The 21,518-nt window shown below is 40.1% G+C and overlaps 5 protein-coding genes across 8 annotated transcripts in view; 1 reads left to right on the plus strand and 4 right to left on the minus strand.

The window, feature by feature from the left end:
* The window catches only part of LOC309327488 (olfactory receptor 14A16-like), a 287,993-nt gene that overhangs the window by 210,538 nt on the left and 55,937 nt on the right, over positions 1-21,518 (minus strand). The window lies entirely within an intron of this gene.
* LOC309326991 (olfactory receptor-like protein OLF3) lies at positions 231-1,166 on the minus strand (the record flags this gene model as incomplete). The annotated part of the gene is made up of 1 exon (XM_081836023.1): positions 231-1,166. One exon carries the CDS (start codon positions 1,164-1,166, stop codon positions 231-233), a length of 936 nt encoding a protein of 311 aa, XP_081692149.1.
* On the plus strand, positions 4,747-10,384 carry LOC309327475 (olfactory receptor 5AR1-like). 3 transcript variants are annotated; one of them, XM_081836775.1, is made up of 3 exons: positions 4,747-4,806; positions 6,742-6,901; positions 9,021-10,384. In XM_081836775.1, the coding sequence occupies exons 2-3, from the start codon at positions 6,884-6,886 to the stop codon at positions 9,984-9,986; spliced, it is 984 nt and encodes a 327-aa protein (XP_081692901.1). In that variant the 5' UTR covers positions 4,747-4,806; positions 6,742-6,883; the 3' UTR covers positions 9,987-10,384. The 3 variants fall into 3 exon arrangements, with proteins under 3 accessions (XP_081692901.1, XP_081692903.1, XP_081692902.1); XM_081836777.1 differs by lacking the exons at positions 4,747-4,806; positions 6,742-6,901 and adding an exon at positions 6,463-6,628; XM_081836776.1 differs by lacking the exon at positions 4,747-4,806 and having other exon boundaries at positions 6,649-6,901.
* Positions 12,248-14,057, minus strand: LOC309327526 (olfactory receptor 5V1-like). Its single transcript, XM_081836826.1, has one exon. The coding sequence runs from the start codon at positions 13,973-13,975 to the stop codon at positions 13,043-13,045; it is 933 nt and encodes a 310-aa protein (XP_081692952.1). The 5' UTR covers positions 13,976-14,057; the 3' UTR covers positions 12,248-13,042.
* On the minus strand, positions 15,471-17,891 carry LOC309327484 (olfactory receptor 10A4-like). Its single transcript, XM_081836784.1, has one exon. It carries the CDS (start codon positions 16,861-16,863, stop codon positions 15,907-15,909), a length of 957 nt encoding a protein of 318 aa, XP_081692910.1. The 5' UTR covers positions 16,864-17,891; the 3' UTR covers positions 15,471-15,906.

The following is a 21,518-nucleotide window of genomic DNA, read 5'->3' on the forward strand; positions in this document are numbered from 1 at the left end:
ACACGTCCAGCTGTTAATCATCAAGTGCTGAATAATTAACACCACAGTCCTATCCAGATTTACTCTGAAGTAAGACACACTGTTTTGAATAAGATTTGCTTGGTAAGAAGTGTGCATACAATTGCAGCCTTAGTGATAGGAATGCATAAGGCAATCAACTCTCAGCCCCCGCATCAAACACTACTATGCACTATAAGACCCTATTACAATCCAAAAATGGGTCAATGTCTTTAAGTGGTGATACTTTTCCTTACCACTTTAGATAGGGCTCCTTTTACTTCCTTGTTCCTTAGACTGTATATGATAGGGTTGAGCATGGGAGTAACCACTGCATAGAATATTGATACCATCTTGTCTTGGTTGGGTGAAGTGTTGGCTTTGGGACTCATGTAAGCAAAGATTGCTGTGCCATAGCAGAGAGTGACCACAGTCAGATGTGAGGTACATGTAGAGAAGGCTCTCTGCCGACCTTCTGAAGAGCGAATTCGTAAGATGGCACGGATTATATAGACATAGGAGAGCAGCACAACACCACAGGGAATCAACAGGACAATGACTCCTGCCACTATAATCACAATCTCATTGACAAAAGTGTTGGAGCAAGCCACTTTGATAACAGCCAGGAGTTCACAGGCAAAATGGTTGATGGTGTTGAAGCTACAGAACTGAAGGTGCATGGTAAATACCGTCTGCACCAGAGCATTGAGGAAGCCGCCCATCCAAGAAGCCATTGCCATCTGAATATACACTCGTCTGCTCATTATCGTCATGTAATGCAAGGGATAGCAGACAGCCACATATCTGTCATAGGCCATGGCTGCTAGCAGGATAAACTCAATACCACCCAGGGACAAAGAGATGTAGAGCTGAGCCATGCAACGACTGAAAGAGATGACCTTATGACTAGTCAGGGAATGGAGCAACAGCTGGGGCACCACACTAGTTGTATAACAGATGTCCAGGAAAGACAAATTGCTCAGGAAAAAGTACATGGGGGTGCTGAGCCGTGGGTCAATACGGATAGCCACAATGATTAGTGTGTTGCCTGTCAGGGTGACAAGATACATGGCGAGAAACACTACAAAGAGACACAAATTTACGTTTCGCTCCCTGGAGAATCCCATAAAAACAAACTCTTTGACATTTGTCTGATTGTGCTGTCCCATCATGGAGATACTTTTTTGTGCTAAGAGAATGAGAACAGAGTCGCTGTGCGAAAAGTTCAGTGTGGACTCTAAAAAGAAAGAAAAAATAGAAAATGGGATGGTTTCCTTTGCTCTTGTATATGTATTATTATTTCACCTTTAGGAAGAAAATCAATAAAAATGTTTGAAAAGTAATTTTGCAAGTTATCAATTTGAATTAGGAAAGATAGAATTTATCAGTTAGCATTCATGACACTAATAACTCATCCTTCTCTCCCTCAATTCCTAGAGCCATTTTACCACTACTTAGTGTGTTTTTTTAAAGGAAAAATAGGTGCTGGAACTAACCATGACATTGTGCAACATGGGGCAGCCCTGAACAGATGCTGGTTTGACAACAGCTGCATTCACTACCCATAGAGGTGCTAAAAACTACAGCAAGCTCTCTCCCTAGCTGGTATGTGGGTCATTCCTGGTTCTGGCACTGGTTAATTAAATGCGCCCCCAACTCCATTGTTCTCATAGATTCGGGCAGATGACTAGGGCAGCTTGGAAGGGCCCTTGCACAAATGCACACACTTGCAATAGTAGAGGCCTGGCTGGAAAGCTGCTGCACCAGAGACAGACTGAAGAAAAGGAAATACAAATTGGTGCAGCCCCAAAGCTTGACCAAACATGGCTAGGAGTGGCTAAGAGCTAGGTAGAGTCATAGATCTAAAAGAAGAAGAAGCGTAGACTCGCACACACGGGCCAACTTCTGTTTTGAGTGGAAATGTTCATTTTGGGTTTCTCAGAAGTACATAACAGCACAAAGTGGGAGGGAGGAGCGCTGGCCTGTAGTTGCACCAGTACCTGGGAGGTGCCAGAACTGCACTCTGGCACTCTCTAACTGAGAAAAAGCGCTGCCACAACTTTAGTATTTTCCTCAATACATAACAATGCAATGCTATCATCACACAGCCCCCACTGGAGGATTTGTTGTGCTGTTTAAAAAAAAAAATGTTGACCAGGTAAAAATAAGTGGATATCCCTTGGAGCATATACATACCACTTGGAGAAAAGCCTGAAACGTAAGTGATATGGCAAGCATGAGATAATTTACAATATGAACATTAGGACTGAGGTTAGATTGTTACCTTTATAAAAGTATTTATAAGCCTCCAGCTAATAGGTAAAATATTGTTCTGGTTTACTCCAATAATAGAATAAAATAATTTAAACAAAACAGCAAAAAAAATCAGATCTGAGTTACTAATAACAAATACAATCAAGTCTCTAAAAACGTTTGGTGAAACAAAAACATTTTCAAGACACAGTTGAATATCAAAATTGTAGGTGCCTGATTTTGATGGCAACAGTGTTCTAAAATACTGGTGGCAGTATATTGGATGGGCCACAATAGTGCCGTGTGTTTTCCAAACTCTTTGTCTCTGTCTATCCATCTCACTCACTCACTCATCTACAGGAACCACTTAAAAAACAACAACCTTTTTTCAGCATTTTTGGGTGAGTGGGGGTGGGGCAGGAGGCACAAATGTGGGCAAACATATCCATGGGGCTTCTTCATTGCCAAGACATCATGGAAGGCTGGACACATCTATCTATCTATATCTATCTATATCTATCATCTATCATCATCTATCATCTATCATCTATCATCTATCATCTATCATCTATCATCTATCTATCATCTATCATCTATCTATCATCTATCTATCTATCTATCTATCATCTATCTATCTATCTATCTATCTATCTATCTATCTATCTATCTATCTATCTCTCTATCCTCTATCTATCTATCATCTACCTATCGGAAGAAATCGGAAGGGTGTGTGTGTGTGTGTGTGTGTGTGTGTGTGTGTAAAACTGCCCAGTGAAGACTAAGCATGTTCAGTGTCCACAGAATGCTTTTTGACTGCTTACTGCTTGAACAACCCACTACAGTTTGAGAACATACTGTGTATGTGTGTAAAATGCACAGTAATAAAAGCTTTTCAGATATTATTGTAGTTTGAACTAGAAAGCAGCAACTATTTTTAAAAAGTAAGAAGAATAAAGTTCTCTCAGTTAAATCCCATCTCATTCCTCCCACCACTTCTTACCTTCACAGGTGCAACCCTGCTGCAGAAAGAAAATTTGTTTCAGCATAGGAGACATTAAGAACATCTGAATTCCTCCCAGAAAAACTAATTGAGTAATGCAAAGTGTGTTGGACAGATGCTGGTCCCCAATGGGCAATTAACTATGAAACAACTTGAATTGAAGTTGGGAACTGCAGCATCAAAGCCTTCAAATACCATTTATTTATTTATTTATTTATTTATTTATTTATTTATTTATTTATTTATTTATTCATAACTGCTTTATACTTCACTTTTAACAATACAAATTGTTCTAAAGGTGGCTTACAAGTAAAAATAAAATTCAATGATATAAAGGACAATATCACAAAGAAATACTTTAAAACTGTCAAGAGAGACCTTCTTGTAATTCCATTGTATGATGCAGTGGTGCAAGAAGGGGCCTTTTTTGTGGTTGCGTATTCCTTTCTGGAATGTCCACTCCATGAAAATGCATCTGGCACTGATTTCTGATGGTGGTGAAATATGCTCCGTTTACTTCTGGTTTTCAGAGGAGGATAGGCAATGTTGCCAGTAGGCATTTGAATGTTACCTGTTAAATTTCAAACTGTTATCGTCATTTTTAATGTTTTAAAATTGTTGTTTTTTAAACAAAACAAAACAAAACACAAAACACTGGTAATTGGTTGATATAATTAATGTTAACTTGTTTTGATGTTTATGTTGGTATTCTCTTGAAATGATCTCATCTCCATGTGATGAAAGGCATATTTATAAATCTAAATAAAGGAATAAAAACTCTTCAGGATCCTTTCCATAATTGGTGGTACCTGACCCTCTGAAAGGAGGTAGAACAGGACCTCTACTATTTGTGGTCATTCCCCATTTCATAGGACCACATTCACTGATCATAGTTCATGGATGCTGGGACCTGGAATCCTGCAACCTCGAGAGAACACAGGTACTCCATTATTGTTCTGAAGTATGAGTGTCTTGTTCAGGAAAAATAACAATGTGTGCTATTCCTGACCAGTGGTAGATGAACTGCTTTTCAGGCAGAAGGTTCCATGTTCAATCTCCAGATATCTCATCAGATATAACAATACCACTAAGAAATTCAGGAACTCTTTATTTCCAGCAGGAATGCAAAATCTAAATGACAAAGCAGTTGATTTTAAACCTCCCACTGATTAAATTTTATTAGGATCTTTTTGTTTTGGTATACAAAATGTACATTATTTTTAATACAGATTCTGGGAAAAATTTAAAGTAGTGCTAAAGAGATCTACTCCACCAGCACAAGCAAACAAATCTTCTAATATGCAATGATAGCACCACCAAAATATCCTCAGATGATGCAAGGGCCTAGGCAGGAATATGTAGGGAAAGGCACACACTTTTAGGTACCTAGGTCCTAAACCATTTAGGGTTGTGTAGGTAAGATTGCTGGCTGAGTCACTTACTGGAAGTGATCACTGTGACTCTGGTAAGTGAGACTTCGGGGAGAAGGTAGGAGGTGCTTTCCCAACTGCTTTTCCCCAACTGTCTAAACCTCTGGCTAAGCCTTTTAAAAACAGGTAGGCTCCACCTCTGGGCTTTTCTATTGGTCTACCTATTAACCCTTCCTCTCCCCCTGTACAGACATTTCCAAAAGAATGGGCAAAGGCACACCCACTCTCTTGGGGGCACAAAAAAAAATTAAAGGGGAAAAAATGGAGGTACATTTCCAAAATATGGGCTAAAAAACAAATAAATTAAAGCCTACATACAGCAACAGTGTTTTCTGTTGTGTAGGCTCCTATGATGTAAGTACCTAGTAGGCCTGCTAGCCTACTCCCTAAAATATCACCATCACTATTAATATACAGTGGTACCTCAGGTTAAGTTCTTAATTCGTTCCGGAGTTCCGTTCTTAACCTGAAACTGTTCTTAACCTGAAGTACCACTTTAGCTAATGGGGCCTGCCGCTGCTGCCGTGCCGCCGGAGCCCGATTTCTGTTCTTATCCTGAAGCAAAGTTCTTAACCTGAAGCACTATTTCTGGGTTAGCGGAGTGTGTAACCTGAAGCGTATGTAACCTGAGGTACCATTGTACTTCTTCTTAATTGTATTTCAATATTAATAAACTTCTTAATTGTATTTCAGTTCAACAATTACTTTGATAAAATACATATTTTGTTATGTGCAAATGGCTTTAGATACCTATTAGGTCCATAAATTACCACGTCGCATATATTCAACACAAAAAGCAGCAACAATTTGTTGTTGACGAAGGACAACTGGACATATAAAGGGCCCTATTACCTTCAGTAACTTAGGGCCTCATCAAACCTAAATCCGGCCCTGGTCCCAAGCCAAGCTCAGCTGAATACATGCCAGTATAACTTGCTCGTCCTGATACAGCAGGGGCTCAGGTGAAGTTGGCTGAGATGAGGCCATTGTAAGTCCCCAGAAGAGGCATTATGGGGGTGAAACAAAGAAGGGGGAATTTGACTACAGTAGATCCTAAGCCCATTCAGCTATGTCAGATGACATGGCAACCTGGCATAGAACACTATTTCAAAGCCTTGTTTTTCCCTTTCCCAAGCTCAGTGGAGCAACAGTAGCCCAACCGGCTGAACTTTACACCTTTGTTACTTTATACCTAATCAACTTACACTGGCTTGCATTACACCATCTTCTTGTGCAAAGGATTGTTCCTCTGTAAATGGAGTAGACATTGTTAAGTTTAGTTTTGGCCCTCAGCCACTACTCCACATTGGCTCATTTACCTTCTTTTTCCATTCCCCAAACTCTTAAATTGATTGGCTCTCAGGAGATACACATGCACACCAAACACTATGATATTTTGGTAAACTTCAAGAAATCACCACATCAGACTGAGTGCAGAGAATATTGGGCTCACTTCATATTAATTTACTAGGTCTATTTTCAAATCATTTCTCCCCCACCCCAAGACTTTTTAAACTATATTTTTAGAATCATTGAATACATTTCTTTTATTAGTTCCTAGTGAATTTTATCTTTTACTCCTGCAAAGCCCAGCTTCAGCAAGAAGGTCAAGAACATGGGTAGTCAAACTAAGTCCCAGGGGCTGGATCCGGCCCAATTGCCTTCTAAATCCGGTCCTGGACGGTCTGGGAATCAGCGTGTTTTTACATGAGTAGAATATGTTCTTTTATTTAAAATGCATCTCTGGGTTATTTGTGGGGCATAGGAATTCATTTTTTTTCTTCAAAATATAGCCCGGCCCCCTATGAGGTCTGAGGGACAGTGGACCGGCCCCCTGCTGAAAAAGTTTGCTGACCCCTAGTCAAGAAGTATAGAAGAGACAGCGAAATAAGAAGACTATTGCTGTTATATTTGGTTTTTGGGTTCCTAAGCAAACTAGATCAAAAAGGTATGTTCTGTTTTTCATCTATAGCAGTCCAGTGGTATTTGCCATCCAAAACTATCTAATACCAGTGCTACAAAAGTGACTCCTGTTATGTATAGCATTTTGCCTCCTTTCAGCTCTGGCTGCAAACAGCAGAAAGATCTGGAATTTGTCAGGGCCCCAACAGTGCCAAAGGGTGAATCACCCCAACACCACTGCAATTGTGACATTTCACATTTAATCCAAGAGGGCCAGCAACAGTGAAAATTCCTACCCTGCATGGCTCACCTTTTTCAGGTAAATGGTCTTCACTGAGATACCTCTACCTAACATGTCCCCAGATCCTAGAGCCAGTACAGCCTTCCTTGAATCTTTTTTGATGACAGTCATACCTCGGGTTGCGAATGTGATCTGTGCAGGAGGCATGTTTGCAACCTGCAGCGTTCACAACTTGCAGCGCTGCGTCTCTGCATGCATGTGACATCATTTTGCGCTTCTGCATGCAAGAGCACTGAAACCCTGAAGTAACCCATTCCAGTATTTCTGGGTTTGGTGCGGTCCGCAACCCGAAAATGCACAATCCACAGCATTCGTAACCTGAGGTATGACTGTAATATTCACAGAGTATCCAAGTGGCTGTATCTCTATCTTGTTACAGGTAGAAGTCTGAATGATATTGACAAGTCTTCTTTCTCTCAGACCTGAAATTTGAACCTGGAGATGTAGACAGTTTTGGAGACATAACCCTCCTGGATTGCACCTACCTTCTATAAATTGAATATTCATAAATGGTCAACTTTATGCTTTTGCCTAATGCTATCATAAATATTGTTTTTATTGAGTTTATTATTATTATTATTAATACCCCACCCATCTGTCTGGGTTTCCTTTTTGAAATGGAGTCAGTTATTTAGCGCACTCTCTTGAAACATGCTACGTCAGACCATTGGTCCAGCTAGCTCAGCATTGTGCATGCTGACTATTGGAGACTGAATCTGGGACTTTCAAAGGAGGAAGAAGATGGGCTGGGGATGACCAAGGTTATTTGGGGATTACTCAGCTAGTGTCAATACTCTTTAACTGAACCTATGTTAAAGTCAAGATGTCATACAACAGATGATATCCTACCACACAGTAAAAAGAAAAAGGCTAAGGTGATTTTGCTAGGGATATTGTTAATCAACAGGAGAGATGTTATTTTAAAAGGAGGAGGAGGAGGAGGAGGAGGAGAACACACAGAGAGAAAGTCCTGCTGACACATCTTGAGCACACAGAGAAAAGGCAGATTAAGTAACGTTGTACCAAATATTAGGGAGGAAAAATATAACGGTTGCAGTTTTCAATGAAACAGTTCCAGGCTAACTTGCTTGTAGATTCAATTTTTAAATAAAAATAACACAAGGAAATGAAAGCAAATGAAGCTTCCTTTTGTTTTTGCCATGGCACAGTCCTGGGGAAAACACCTTACTTCCAGGTGTTAACAATACCTCAAAGGATCTCATCATTGTCTGATATCATTGCCAACATTTATTTCTTATTGTGCCACTTGAAATATTTCATATAAAGCAGAAATAAGATATGGCTAATACAGTGATACCTTGGGTTAAGAACTTAATTCGTCCCAGAGGTCCGTTCTTAACCTGAGGTACCACTTTAGCTAATGGGGCCTCCCGCTACCGCTGTGCCGCCACACCGCTGTTGCATGATTTCTGTTCTCATCCTGAAGCAAAGTTCTTAACCCAAGGTACTATTTCTGGGTTAGCGGAGTCTGTAACCTGTAGCATCTTTAACCTGAAGCATCTGTAACCCGAGGTACCACTGTATTGTATTAGTGAGAAATGATTAACTTCTGAGATAACCAATTTTTAAAAAAAATGTTTATTGATTTATCATAAACATATGCACAAAGTAACACATAAGCATATAAACCATAACGGAACCATACACAGAGCATAATGAGCTTAAAAAAAGACAGAGATGCAGTTACATATACCTACATTTTTAAGATGAGTCTATAAAGTACAGCTACAATGAAAAGTGAGTTAAGGGAGTAGTACTTATGTGAATCCGTTTAGTTATATAATCACAAATGCAGACCAGTTCACATTGAAACTGTTCAGTTTGGCTTGAACCCAGACAGCAGGTCTATGTCTAACCAGACTTTCAGATAGCACAATCAAATATTGGATCTACATTTAGAGAATAAACCCTTCACTGGTGGTGGAGGAGTGTTGATTAATTTATTAAAATTTTGATTTGCTAATCTCCTAATTTCTCAGATGTTTCAACCAAACCTCCAAGTTCACCTCAGCATTTCACTTGACTAACATTGACCATATAATTAAAATGTGAGAATGCAGTGCAAACATTTATAGCTCACTATCACCATGACTGCTTATTCACATTTGTTTTCTAGATGGAAGATGACACAGTCTTGGAGCAGTTAAATTACACAGGAGTAACAACATTCATCATTGCTGGTTTCACAAGTACTAAGAAGTTACAAGTTATATATTTCATCACATTCCTTCTCATATATCTCCTTACACTTTGGGGAAACATCATCCTGCTTATCACACTAAAGACAGAATCGAGTCTCCACACACCGATGTACTTCTTCCTGAGCAATCTAGCTATCCTGGAGATTGGTTACACCTCAGTCACTCTCCCTAAACTTCTGGCAATATCCTTAGGAAGATCTAAGGCTATCTCTCTAACGGCATGCCTTGTGCAGTCATATTTCTTCTTCTTTCTGGGTTCCACAGAGTGCTTCCTACTTGCTGTTATGGCTTATGACCGTTATCTTGCCATATGCAACCCACTGAGATACTCAACACTGATGTGCAGTAGAATGTGTATCTACTTAGCTTTAGCTTCCTGGGTGACTGGATTCCTAAATCCTTGCCCATCTACCATCTTAGTTGGCAGGTTGCACTTCTGCGGCAACATCATTGACCATTTCTTCTGTGATGTCCCTCCACTGCTCAGCCTGTCATGTACTAACACGTACATCAGCAGAACCATCATCTTCATCAGTTCAGCTGTCATAGTATTAGGAACTTTTCTGTTGACCATGCTTTCTTATGTCTGCATCCTGGCAACCCTCCTAAGGATGTCCTCAGCAAAAGGACGGCAGAAGGCCTTTTCCACCTGCACTGCCCACTTGACTGTAGTTTCACTCTACTATGGAACCGTTATCTTCATATATGTCAACCCCACAGGCCAGAACTCAATGGAAGTTAACAAGGTGGTCTCATTTATCTACAGTGTGGTGACCCCCATGCTCAACCCAATCATCTACAGTTTGAGAAATGAAGATGTTAAGAAAGCTTTAAAAAAAATGATGCTTAGGAGATTCTGCCCTGGAAGACAAACATTTTAGAAACAGAAGCTTGGCTTTAATGTGATTTAATAATTTATAGAAGTTAACTGAAAGTTGCTCCAAAAACTCCTTCTGGTTGGGCAATCTAAGACTGTGCACATCCTTAAAAATAACGAAGTACACTATCTATTTAGAAATCTTGAGTTTGTTTGTTTGATTTTCCTCCTCTGTTTAGAATTCCTAGGCAACACTGGGCACTTTCTGCTAGTTAATTTATATGCTTAATCTGTGTATATTCATAGTTACTGTATTCCTAATGTGAGCTGGTAGTAGTAGTTGTTCCTGTAGTTCTTCTTTTTTGCTTTCTTCTTTCTTCCTCTCTTCCTCTCCCCTTCTCTATGTTAAATTTTCAAATAAAACATCAGTTTAAAATTATTGGCTCATTTTTTGAGATTAAAGGGAACATATAGCACATAATGTCTAGGAAGTCCTAAAAGGCATGCAAAGTCTTAGATATGTGGGACAACCCACTGGGTGATTAGAACTCCGGTTTTTGCTGCCTTTCTGGTATTGGGTTGGGGGGGTATTCTTGCATCCCGCACCTTTGAAGACAAAATGTGTGTCTGATGGGCTGACTTCAGATTGGAGAGTCACAAGTCACGCAGGCTTGCCCTGAACTGCTGCTGAGAAATCCAGACTGCTATGGAAATTATTACTACTACTCATCCTCCATTACAGTTATTACCATGCTGTCACACAAGATTCCTAGTGCTCCCAGGAGCTCTACTCATCTGCCCCACACCATCTTGGTTCTCATTCAAAGATCCTCTCCAACTTTACAGATCCTTCTTTTTCTATAGATGCTCAGTGGAAGATCAGTGGGGAATTGCCTATAACCTGCTTGACATTGAAACCACTGCAGTTTTGTATATTATGTGAATTGGTGAGAGATGGTTCACTGAGATATATGTGGCCCAGTTTAGGTCAATATGTTTTCACTTGCATATTCTGTGTAATATCAACCCAAGACTAAGCTGGTGTTGTAGGGATGCAGCAGCAAAGTATCTATCTTAGGTAAAGGTAAAGGGACACCTGACAGTTAAGTCCAGTCGCGAACGACTCTGGGGTTGCGGTGCTCATCTTGCTTTATTGGCTGAGGGAGCTCGTGTTTGTCCACAGACAGCTTCTGGGTCATGTGGCCAGCATGACTAAGACTAACACGGAAACACCATTTACCTTCCCGCTGGAGTGGTACCTATTTATCTACTTGCACTTTGACGTGCTTTCGAACTGCAAGGTGGGCAGGAGCTGGGACAGAGCAATGGGAGCTCACCCCCATTGTGGGGATTCAAACCGCTGACCTTCTGATGAGCAAGCCCTAGGCTCTGTGGTTTAGACTACCATTCTACCACTAATGGCATTCAATATCCATTTGCCTTGGAGTGGTTTCAGATATGCTCCTGGAAAGCATCCAGACATGGCCAGGAATGCGTTCTGCTACTATAAACTGAAGCGAATCCTGTAGTGTTGACATAGCAAGTATTAATTCATGCTTTTGTATTATTTAGAGTAGCATTGGTACTGTATATATGAAAGTTTTGATATTTCTCTCTCATTAGAAACATTCCTGTATTAATAAAGCAGAATGTAAAATATAGTAGTCAGATCTTTATGTATTTCACATATTAACAGACATCATTAGTGACCATCTTCAACCATGAAGTAATAGTATGGATGTTGCTTGTTTATTTTCATTCCTTCTATGAAACATCTTTCCATGAAACATCTCAAAGCCATTAAAAATAAAAATGTCATAAAAAAAACATCATTCAAAACATCAAAAATAAAAACACATGCATAAACTATTTCAAATGCAATAGAGATACTGACTGGGACTGGAATTTCTACTTGAAAGCCTTCATGGGGAAGGCAGGTATTCAGCACATGGTAAAAAAGCAGTAGAGATGGTTCTTAGAATCACAGAATTGTAGAGTTGGAAGGGATCCCGAGAGCCATCTAGACCAATTTCCTGCAATGCAGGAATCTCAACTAAAGCATGCCTGATAGATGGCCATCCAACTTCTGCTTAAAAACCTCCAGTGAAAGAGAGCGCACAGTTTCCTGAAGTAAACTCTTCCACTGCTGAACAGCTCTTACTGTCACAAAGCTATTCCTGGTGTTTAGTCAGAATCTCCTTTCTTGTAACTTGAAGCCATTGGTTTGAGTCCTACTCTCCAGAGCAGGAGAAAACAAGCTTGCTTCTTGTCTGATATGTAATGGGAGAGAGTTCCAAAGGGTGGGTGCTGCCACCCTAAAGGTTCTGTACCATGGAAAATGAACCTCCTGAAGAGATTGCATCTGCAGAAGGCCTATAATCCATGCTTGCAAAAGAATTTCACAACAAATGCCCAGGGAGAGGAATTTCATGGTGAATGGTTCAGCACTGCAACTCAGCCCACTGTTTTTCTCTTCCAAACCGTACTGCACACTACTTTTCAGACTTTCATAGAATCATAAAATTATGTAATTGTAGACTTGAAAGGTACCCCAAGGATCATCTAGCCCAACCCCCATTAATGACAGATGGCAACCCAACCTCTGCTTTATAATCTCCAAGGAAGAAGAGTCCACAACCTCCCAAGTATACCATGTTCTCAGACTTTGGTCCTTTGCCAAATATCAAAACATAAAAATCAGCCCATTGGGACAGATCTTTCAGTGTAGGTGTGTTAAACTATGGAACTCACTCCCGCAGGAGGCACTGCTGACCACCAACTTGGATGGCTTTAAAAGTGGATTAGACCAGTTCATGAAAGAGAGAGCTATCAATGGTTACTAACCATGATGTCTATGCTCCACCTCCACAGCTGGAGGCAGCAAAGACTGCAAATTCTAGTTGCTGGAAACCACAGAAGGGGAGAGTCCTTTTGTGCTCATGTTCTGCTCCCTGGTTTCCCACAGGCATCTAGTTGGCCACTGCGAGAAGAGTGTACTAGATGAGCTACTGGCCCAATCTGACAAGATTATTCTTATATTCTTACGTCTTTATAGTGATAGTATGGGTCTTCAGATCTCTTCAACTGATCTTCAGGTCCTTGAGGTTTCAGTTAAAGAATCTAAATTCCAAGGGAAGGTATTCTCAGCAGAAACTTTCTCATTGCCAGCTTCACTTCCTTGTTCCATAGGCTGTAAATAATTGGGTTGAGTGTTGGCGTTAAGAGACTGTACAAAACCCCCACAAGCTGATCCCTTTCAAGTGAGTAGCTAGAGGTAGGACGGACATATATAAATATGCTGGAACCATAGAGCAGAATCACAACTGTGAGATGGGAAGCACAGGTGGAAATGGCTTTGTGGCGCTGTCCTTTCTGGCGGCTGCTTAAAATGGCATGAAGGATGAATGTGTATGAGACCAGGGTGAAGAAGAAAGGGCTAAGGCCTACAAACACACCCACTGTAATAATGGTTGCCTCATTGATTGACGTGTCAGAGCATGAAATACTCAACAATGGTGGAATATCACAGAAAAAATGACTAATTCCATTAGACTGGCAGAAAGACAGGCGAAATGTGAGTGTTGTGTGGAGAGAAGCATTGAGGAAGCCACAAGTCCAGGATATAGCAGCCAACTGAAGGCAAATATATTTATTCATGAGTTTTGTATAGCCCAATGGATGACATATGGCAAAATAGCGGTCCAGAGCCATAGAAGCCAGAAGGAATCCTTCGGTGCCCACCAAGGCAACAAGGAAAAACAACAAGGAAATGACTGGGGATTCAGCCCAGAGATCTGCTAGCATTTTTAGTACTGTCACAGAGATGTAGCAGATGTCAAGGAAACAGAGGTTGCCAAGGAAGAAATACATGGGGGTATGTAGAGACCGATTTAATACAGTCATGGTGAGTATGAGTGAGTTTCCCAAGAAGCAGACAGTATACATAGTGAGGAACAGGATGGCAAGGAAGGTATTTCCTTGTGTGATATTTACAAATCCCAGGAGTATGAATTCCAAGATGCATGTTTCATTCTCAGAGGAAGTTGATCTCATGGTATTTAATCTGAATATTACAAATGCAAGAATATTTCAATCATTTCAATGTCATGCAGCAAAAATTTATCCTATATAGATATTTTTAGTTTTACATATAAAGCTGCACTGTTTCTATATTCTTAAAGGGAGCTAACTTGTAGCCTGTTGGCATAAATTGACAACCTGCAGGTTTTTACTTAAGAAAGTGATCCAACTGATTATCTAATTGATAATAATTGATTATTCAATTGATAATAATGTTTGCAGATTGATCTTGATTAAAAATATTTCTTTGAGTGACCTTGTTTTTGCTTTAGCTATAGATGGAGCAGTGCCCTCTAGATCTTGTTGGACTACAACTATCATCATAGTTTTCAGACCGAAGTGCATAAAGGATTGCAGGCTAAAGATGCAATTCTATATTCACTTTACATGGGAATAAGCCTCACTGAATGTAACGGGACTTTGTTCTGAGTTGCATTAATAGGATTGAAGTCCATCTAACAAGAACATTGTCTACTGATCCTTTTCTGGTGTCAAAAAGAAAGAAACAAGCACTTACTTTTGGAGGACTGCTGATCATTGTAGGTAAAGGATATGGTCAGCCTATCCTATTTAATGCAGCTATGAAATAGCTAGGGATGTCCAATTCCAGAAACGCTCTCTCTCTCGCTCTCTCGCTCTGTGTGTGTGTGTGTGTGTGTGTGTGTGTGTGTGAAAGAGAGAGAGAGAGAATGATTCTCATCTTAAAGAATTTTAAAGTGTGCAGACATGATACCCCATTGGCATCATTATTTGAAGCAAATCATTGTCCCCAGAGAAGTTGAAACTGCTGCTTTGGGTATAAAAATTGGCTTTCTCCTATGGGGCCAAAATGATTAATTATAAAGTGATATTGCACTTCCATTATCTAAGATTCTGCACATCCATGAGTTAGTAAACAGAACAATGTATTTCTTTTATTTATCATTAAATTTATATTCCCCCTTTCCCACAATGGGACTCATGGCAGCAAACAACAAGCCAAAAAATAATAAGTTGGTGTATGTGTGTGTGTATACACACACTACATCACAGAGAAAGACAATACAGCTTTCCAAAGCAAAGTCATAACATGCAGGTATAGATAACTGTGAGCAGGTATCATAAATTGTAGTCGAGTTCTCACAAACAGAATATTAAGAAGTAAACCTTTAGCTGGACTGTATCACTTCTACCTTCTGGTGGTGCTAGAGATGACAGATTGCAGGTTCTTCTTCTTCTTCTTCAAAAACAAACAAACAAACAAACAAACAAACAAACCTTCCACAATGAATATGTCTGAGAAAAGGTTAGGTGTGTACACTCCTAGCAAAAATGCCCCCCCCCTTTGTTCAAGGAATATTTGTAAGGATCATCAAACCTTATACCAATCTGAAAAGGTGCCATTCAGAAATAGCTCATGACAATACTGTCTCTCAGAACTAGGTCTATGAGTAAATATATCTTAAATATTTATTAACCAAAGTTTTCAAACATTTTATTATCAATTAAAGTACAACCATCCAAGTCCTTTGCTTTTTTTAACACCTTATTTACCAACTGAACTAAATTTCTCCAATACCTCCAGTAGTGGATTTATATACATGAAACTTTTTTCATGCAAAAATAAAAAGTAAAATCCCCTTCGCAATACACAATGAGCATGTCAGAGAGTTAGCTTGAGCCAACCTTCTTATAATATTGTGCCATTCAGAAACAGTTTAATACTCCTCTACAATTGTTCAGACACACAGACTATGAGTGTATATAGGCTTAATATCTATTAACAAGAGTTTCCAAATATTTTATTTTCATGTTATATCTTTCAAACTTTTTTTCCAAATTTTTAAAATAAGAATGGCATTCTGTGACAAATGATTAAACTGTTAGGGCTTAAAACAACTCTCCCTACCCAGTTACTCAAATGTTCAATTAGTTGAGTCTTGGGCATAGAAGATTCTTGTAACTGTCTTCCTAAATGCTCCTTTTACTTCTTTATTTCTTAGGGTATATATTATGGGGTTTAAAGCAGGTGTCACAACAGTGTACATAAGAGAAATCATCTTGTCACTCTCCGGAGTGTAGCTGGACTTGGGCCTTAAGTAGGCAAAAAGGGCTGTCCCATAGAATAATGTCACTACTGTGATGTGTGAGGAGCAAGTCGAAAACGCTTTCCTCCTTCCCTCTGCAGAAGGAAGTCTGAGAATGGTTGAAATTATACGGATATAGGAGAGGATGATCAGCAGGAATGGACTCATGATGAAAAGGACAGACACTGTCATGACAACAATTTCATTTTTAGTGGTGTCTGTGCATGCCATTTTCACCAGTGGTGGGATATCGCAGAAAAAGTGCTGAATGCGTTTAGAACCACAAAATGGTAAGCTGAAGATCCATGTTGTTTGAGCAACTTCCACTGAAATGCCAATAATCCATGATGCGGCTGCCAGCTGTGTACATACTTGGTGGTTCATGATGACTGTGTAATGCAAAGGATAAGATATGGCAACATAGCGATCATATGCCATGGCTGCCAGAAGGCAGCATTCTGTCAGCCCCAAGATGGTGAAGACATACATCTGGGCTGCACATCCAGCTTTAGAAATGCTTTTATGCTCTGTTAACAAATGTATCAGCATCTGGGGTACCACACTTGTAGTGTAACACATTTCTAAGAATGATAGGTTCACCAGGAAAAAATACATTGGCGTCTGAAGAGAAGGGTTGAGTTTTACAAGCAGAATTATGAGCAGGTTCCCAACTAAGGTGATCATGTATGTTGCCAGAAAAATGAAAAACAGCAAGATTTGCAGTTCAGCTAAGTCTGAAAACCCTACAAGGATGAATTCATTAGGACTGGTCTGGTTCTCTCCTATGTCTTCCATAGAATGGATACCCTATATGGAAGAGGAATAGATTGATACTGGGCATTAAATAGATCAAATAAGTATAGTATAGTTACTCAAATACATTGTTTTATTACAGTCCAAAGACCCACAAAAAAAAATCAGAACCAAAATGCAGGAGAGATACAAAGTAAAGATACCAAGACAGTTACTATGTTTTATCCAGAGCATGTTGATTTCTTTTTCTTATTACCTCTGAGAATTTTTTTGCCACGGTCAGGGTAATATCATTTGACTTAACTTTGAGAAGACACTCGAGATGGAAGATTTCAGAAATGGGCAAGTGTGGAGGATTCCAAGGAGGAAATTGCAAATACTTTGCTCCTCTGTTATTGTTTTGCTTGCTGCAGCACTATGGTAAATTAATCTCTTTAATGGCTTAGCATTTCCTCTCAATCCAGACCTTATGTGTAAACACCATATAATGTATTTGTTTGCCATCACTCAACTAGTCATTACACAGAGACGGAGGCCTAACTCAGCCTTTTTCAGGAGCGCCAGCTAGTGGGAACCGAGGGACCTTGGGTCTCCCCCCCCAAAAAAAATTAATAAGGGGCCATGCCCCCTGAATATCCCACAGTGACATGCTCATGCCATGTGTGCAAGCTGTGTGGTGTGTGCATGTGACGTGAGCACATTGCATGGAGCCAGCCCCCTCAGTCGCAAGGGCAAGCCTGTGTGCTTGGCCTTTCCCCTTGATACTTGCTTTAACAAGGTTAAATTTTTTTCATTATCGGGAAAAAACCTCATCCATTCTTTATGAGTTTAAAGGGGTAAAGGTAAAGGTAAATGGTGGCCATTGTATAAAAAGACAAACTTATAGCTGGCTGGTTCCTACAAAATATGACTGCATATGGATATAATTGTGTTCCAGGACTTGTTATTGACTGCTTTGTTGCACATCCGTGGAATCTTGATCTTATTATTCATATCATTATTTTTAGCAACATTTTCTTTCTTAAGTTGTGGATCATATGATGTGAAATGGGCAAACCATTGTTTGCTTTTGTATCTCCCAAGCATCTGTAGTTTTACATGAAATAATATATTATTATTATTATTATTATTATTATTATTATTATTATTATTAAAAAGGAACCAACTGTACTGCAAACTGAGAGCCAAACTCCAAATGTTGCACAAGATCACTAACCCTAATCCTAAATTAATCTTCCTATGTCTCACACCACCACCACTCCAAAAGCAGTGATGGAGAGGAGTGTCGTCTTAGACAGGAGTTGTAGTATTGGGGGATGAGGACTAAGCCATTCCACTCACACCATTTCCTCAGTTTAAAGCTAAACCCCTAGCACAGTTATTACATGGGGCTCAAATTTGGACAGGCACTCACCTTGGATCAGTTTGTTGTCCATACCTCCCAATCAACTATAATTGTGCAACTTTATTTTTCCTGTATATGATTGAATACCACCTCAAATAAAAACAATCCAGAAGAGCTGCTGATAAGCACACAAAAATACTGTAAATTATTTATGCTTAGTCAGAAGTGTGCAATAGGAAGCACACAGATATGCACAAGTTGATTCTCTTAACTCTTTTCATTTTACTACAAATCAAGGAAGAGTGTCCAGATCTTCTTAACCCACTAATTAGACAAAACTGCTGTCATTGAGATGTAACAAACCAACCTTATTCTTACTTTATGCAAGAAATAACCACTCTTTCTTCCTTTGAAGTAGCACACTGCGATGCTGCAAACAAATACATGTTAATTTATATCTTCCCATCCTTGATGTAACTAAATTCTTTAGAAAAGCTTTTGGGAATGTTCCACTAATTAATCATTGGGGTCTTGAGAATTTGCAAAATATTTACACAGTAAATATGAATGATGAAATAAGTGGGTGAAAAGAAGTTACCTGTGAGACATTACAAATGGCTTACATAAATCCCAACATTTTAAGGCATGTAAGACAGTTTATCCATACAATTAAAAATTCACCCATCTGAAAAAAAAAAGTGCAGGAAAATAGTCGGGTGGTGGTGGCTTTCAGCATCTATAAACCATGTTGGATTGATTAGAATAAAATGAATGAATGCCATACAGGTGCTCCCGGTTCCACCCAACATTGTGGGAGCCCACGGCATGTGTTTGATTTCATGTGCGCCTCACACATGATATCAAATGGCAGAAGGAGGCCCGATGGGGCCCGTCATGCCCTCAGAAAGGCTCAACTGGGCCTGCTGTGGCTGTGATGGGCTCTGTCAGGTCTTCCCAAAGTCTGTTGTTGCAGTGGGAGGGCCCAACAGAACCCAACACAGCTGCAGCAGGCCCTGTCAGTCCTTTCTGAGGGTGTGATGGGACCCATCAGGCCTCCTTCCACTGTGTGGGCTGTGGAATAATGAAGGGACCCGGCCCCTCCTTGAAAATTTTCATGGGGCCTCGGCTCCCGTGGCACTCCTGATACCATCCATTGTTTCTAGTGTGCTGTGCACATTTCTGAGTTTCACAGGACTCTTCATCCATCTGAGCATTCAAGATCTAAGGAAAGTTGCACAAGATTTCCTTTAACTATATGGAGAAACTAAGGAACTTCAGGTAGAGGTGTCAAAGTAGCACTAGAGAGTGCTGAGGAAAGGAACAATTCAAGACAGTGCTGAGACCAAAGCATAGCTTGCTTTTTGCCTTTATATCAGGGGTTGACAATCTTTTTAAACCAGACAGCACATTTAAATTTAGAGAGAGTGCCAAGCATAACATAGTTGCCATGGGGGGCGGGGGGAGTGTGATGTAACACAAAAATGGCTGCTGTGGGGAAAATGGCATAGCACAAAATTGTAGAGAGTGCCAGTCCTTTTTTTTTCTGGGGGGATGCAGGGTTATGCATACCCCTAAACATTCTGTGAATCTAAGTTTGACCTATGTATGAACAGCTGCTGACATGTAGCATTGTATGCAATTGACTCTCCTGTTCAAAATCAAGGATTACGCCAGGTAGTGTGGTCCAACCAAGGTCCATGAATTAGCCTTATATATGGAAAGAAACATGTGAATAGGGTCCTCCCCATCACAGGCCTACAGTCTCCAGAAGGCTATCTAAAAGAGAAAGTGGCCTTGGGCTGAAAAGTTTTGCCCACTCCTGCAATAAGCAAAACGAAGTAACAATCTTTTGTGCCCCCTTCCAGATATAGTCTTGGTATTAATTTGAACAATCTGATATGTGCTTATATTTAAATAAATCAAAACATGAAATGGAAAAGAGTTGTGCAAGCTTATTGAGCTCTTTAATATTTTCTCATCTGTATTGCAGGCAAGACAACAAAATCATCCAAAGTAAAGCTGTAAAATCAGCAATAGAATACTGAAGGGATGCATAAGAAACAATAGCCTAGTAATCACAAAGAGAATATTAGGAAGTATCTAGACTGCACTACTTGTACTTGCAGGTGGTCTTTCAGATGACAGAGGGGGTGGTGTTGGTAGGGTTGGCAAATCAGATATTTTCAGTTCCTTAAATTTCAGTTCTTCATCCCCCCACCCCTCAAACTTAAGTTCCCATCAGTATGCGTTTTGTAATTATTCATGAAAATTCATCAGCATTTTAATATGAGTATGCAACATTTTGTAAAACAATTTTCCGGTATACAATACATATTTAATATCCTATTTAATATCCTTTATGGAGAGCATGTGTTGTGGTGGGGTCTGGCAGGACCCCCCCCCTTTGTTGCTTGGTGGGATCATTTAGATGGCCATGACAGTGATTCGGCTATTCTGGGTTGTTGGGCAAATTTTGATGTTGCTAATTTGATGGACAGCCCAAAGGCTATACATTCCCTGCATGCAGCGTGAGCGTTCTCTTTCGCTGTATGCATCGGATCACCTACCCACCCTCCCTAATTTTAGGGCTTTTGTGTTTGACCTTGCTATGCCTGTCATGGGGTGTCTGCTTTGGGGGCAGGGGCCTGGCAGGAATTTTGTCCATTTGGCTGATTGGCTGGTGCCATTTGGTTTTTGCCTACTGCACAGCAAATCATCACGTAAGGTTGTGGTTAGGCACTGGTTAAAAATTGGTTGATGGAGGGGTAAGGATTGGCTGTGCCTGCCCCTCCAATGCTGGTGCTGCACAGGTATTCCGTTAAAGGAATCCAGGGGCTCACCATGCTTTTGTCCGAATCCCTCACAAGGGGCTTGGGCTGCGCAAGAGGCCCTGGGAACATTTGGGGAGATGTGAGGGTCTGGCACCCAGCTCCATTCGCTCCATAGAAATGTTTTCCCTTACTGACTTTTGCAGGGTTACGGATGTCAGTTCTGTCCCTAGGCGGGGACAGATAGTTGTAACCAATGCCTAAGCAACCACTCACATTTTGTATTTTAATAAAGCTGTGGCCACAATTATGCCAAAAACCTTAAATAAAAATTCTGTGTGAATTGTGAATTATTTAGAGGGGTGGCTTGGGGACCTCAACATGCAATTTCAGTTCCTCAAAGTTTCTCATCCCCCCAAAAAACTTAAATTCCCATCAGTATGCATTTTTTAACTATTCATGAAAATTCACCAGCATTTTAATACGAGTATCTCCTATTATGCAACATTTTGTAAAACAATTTTCCGGTACACATTACATGTTTTATGTTGTTTTCGCTAATATCTGTATTTTATGTAGATCTT

The sequence above is a fragment of the Podarcis erhardii genome (assembly GCF_964252035.2).
Source record: "Podarcis erhardii genome assembly, chromosome: 13".
In the NCBI taxonomy this organism is placed as follows: Eukaryota; Metazoa; Chordata; class Lepidosauria; order Squamata; family Lacertidae; genus Podarcis; species Podarcis erhardii.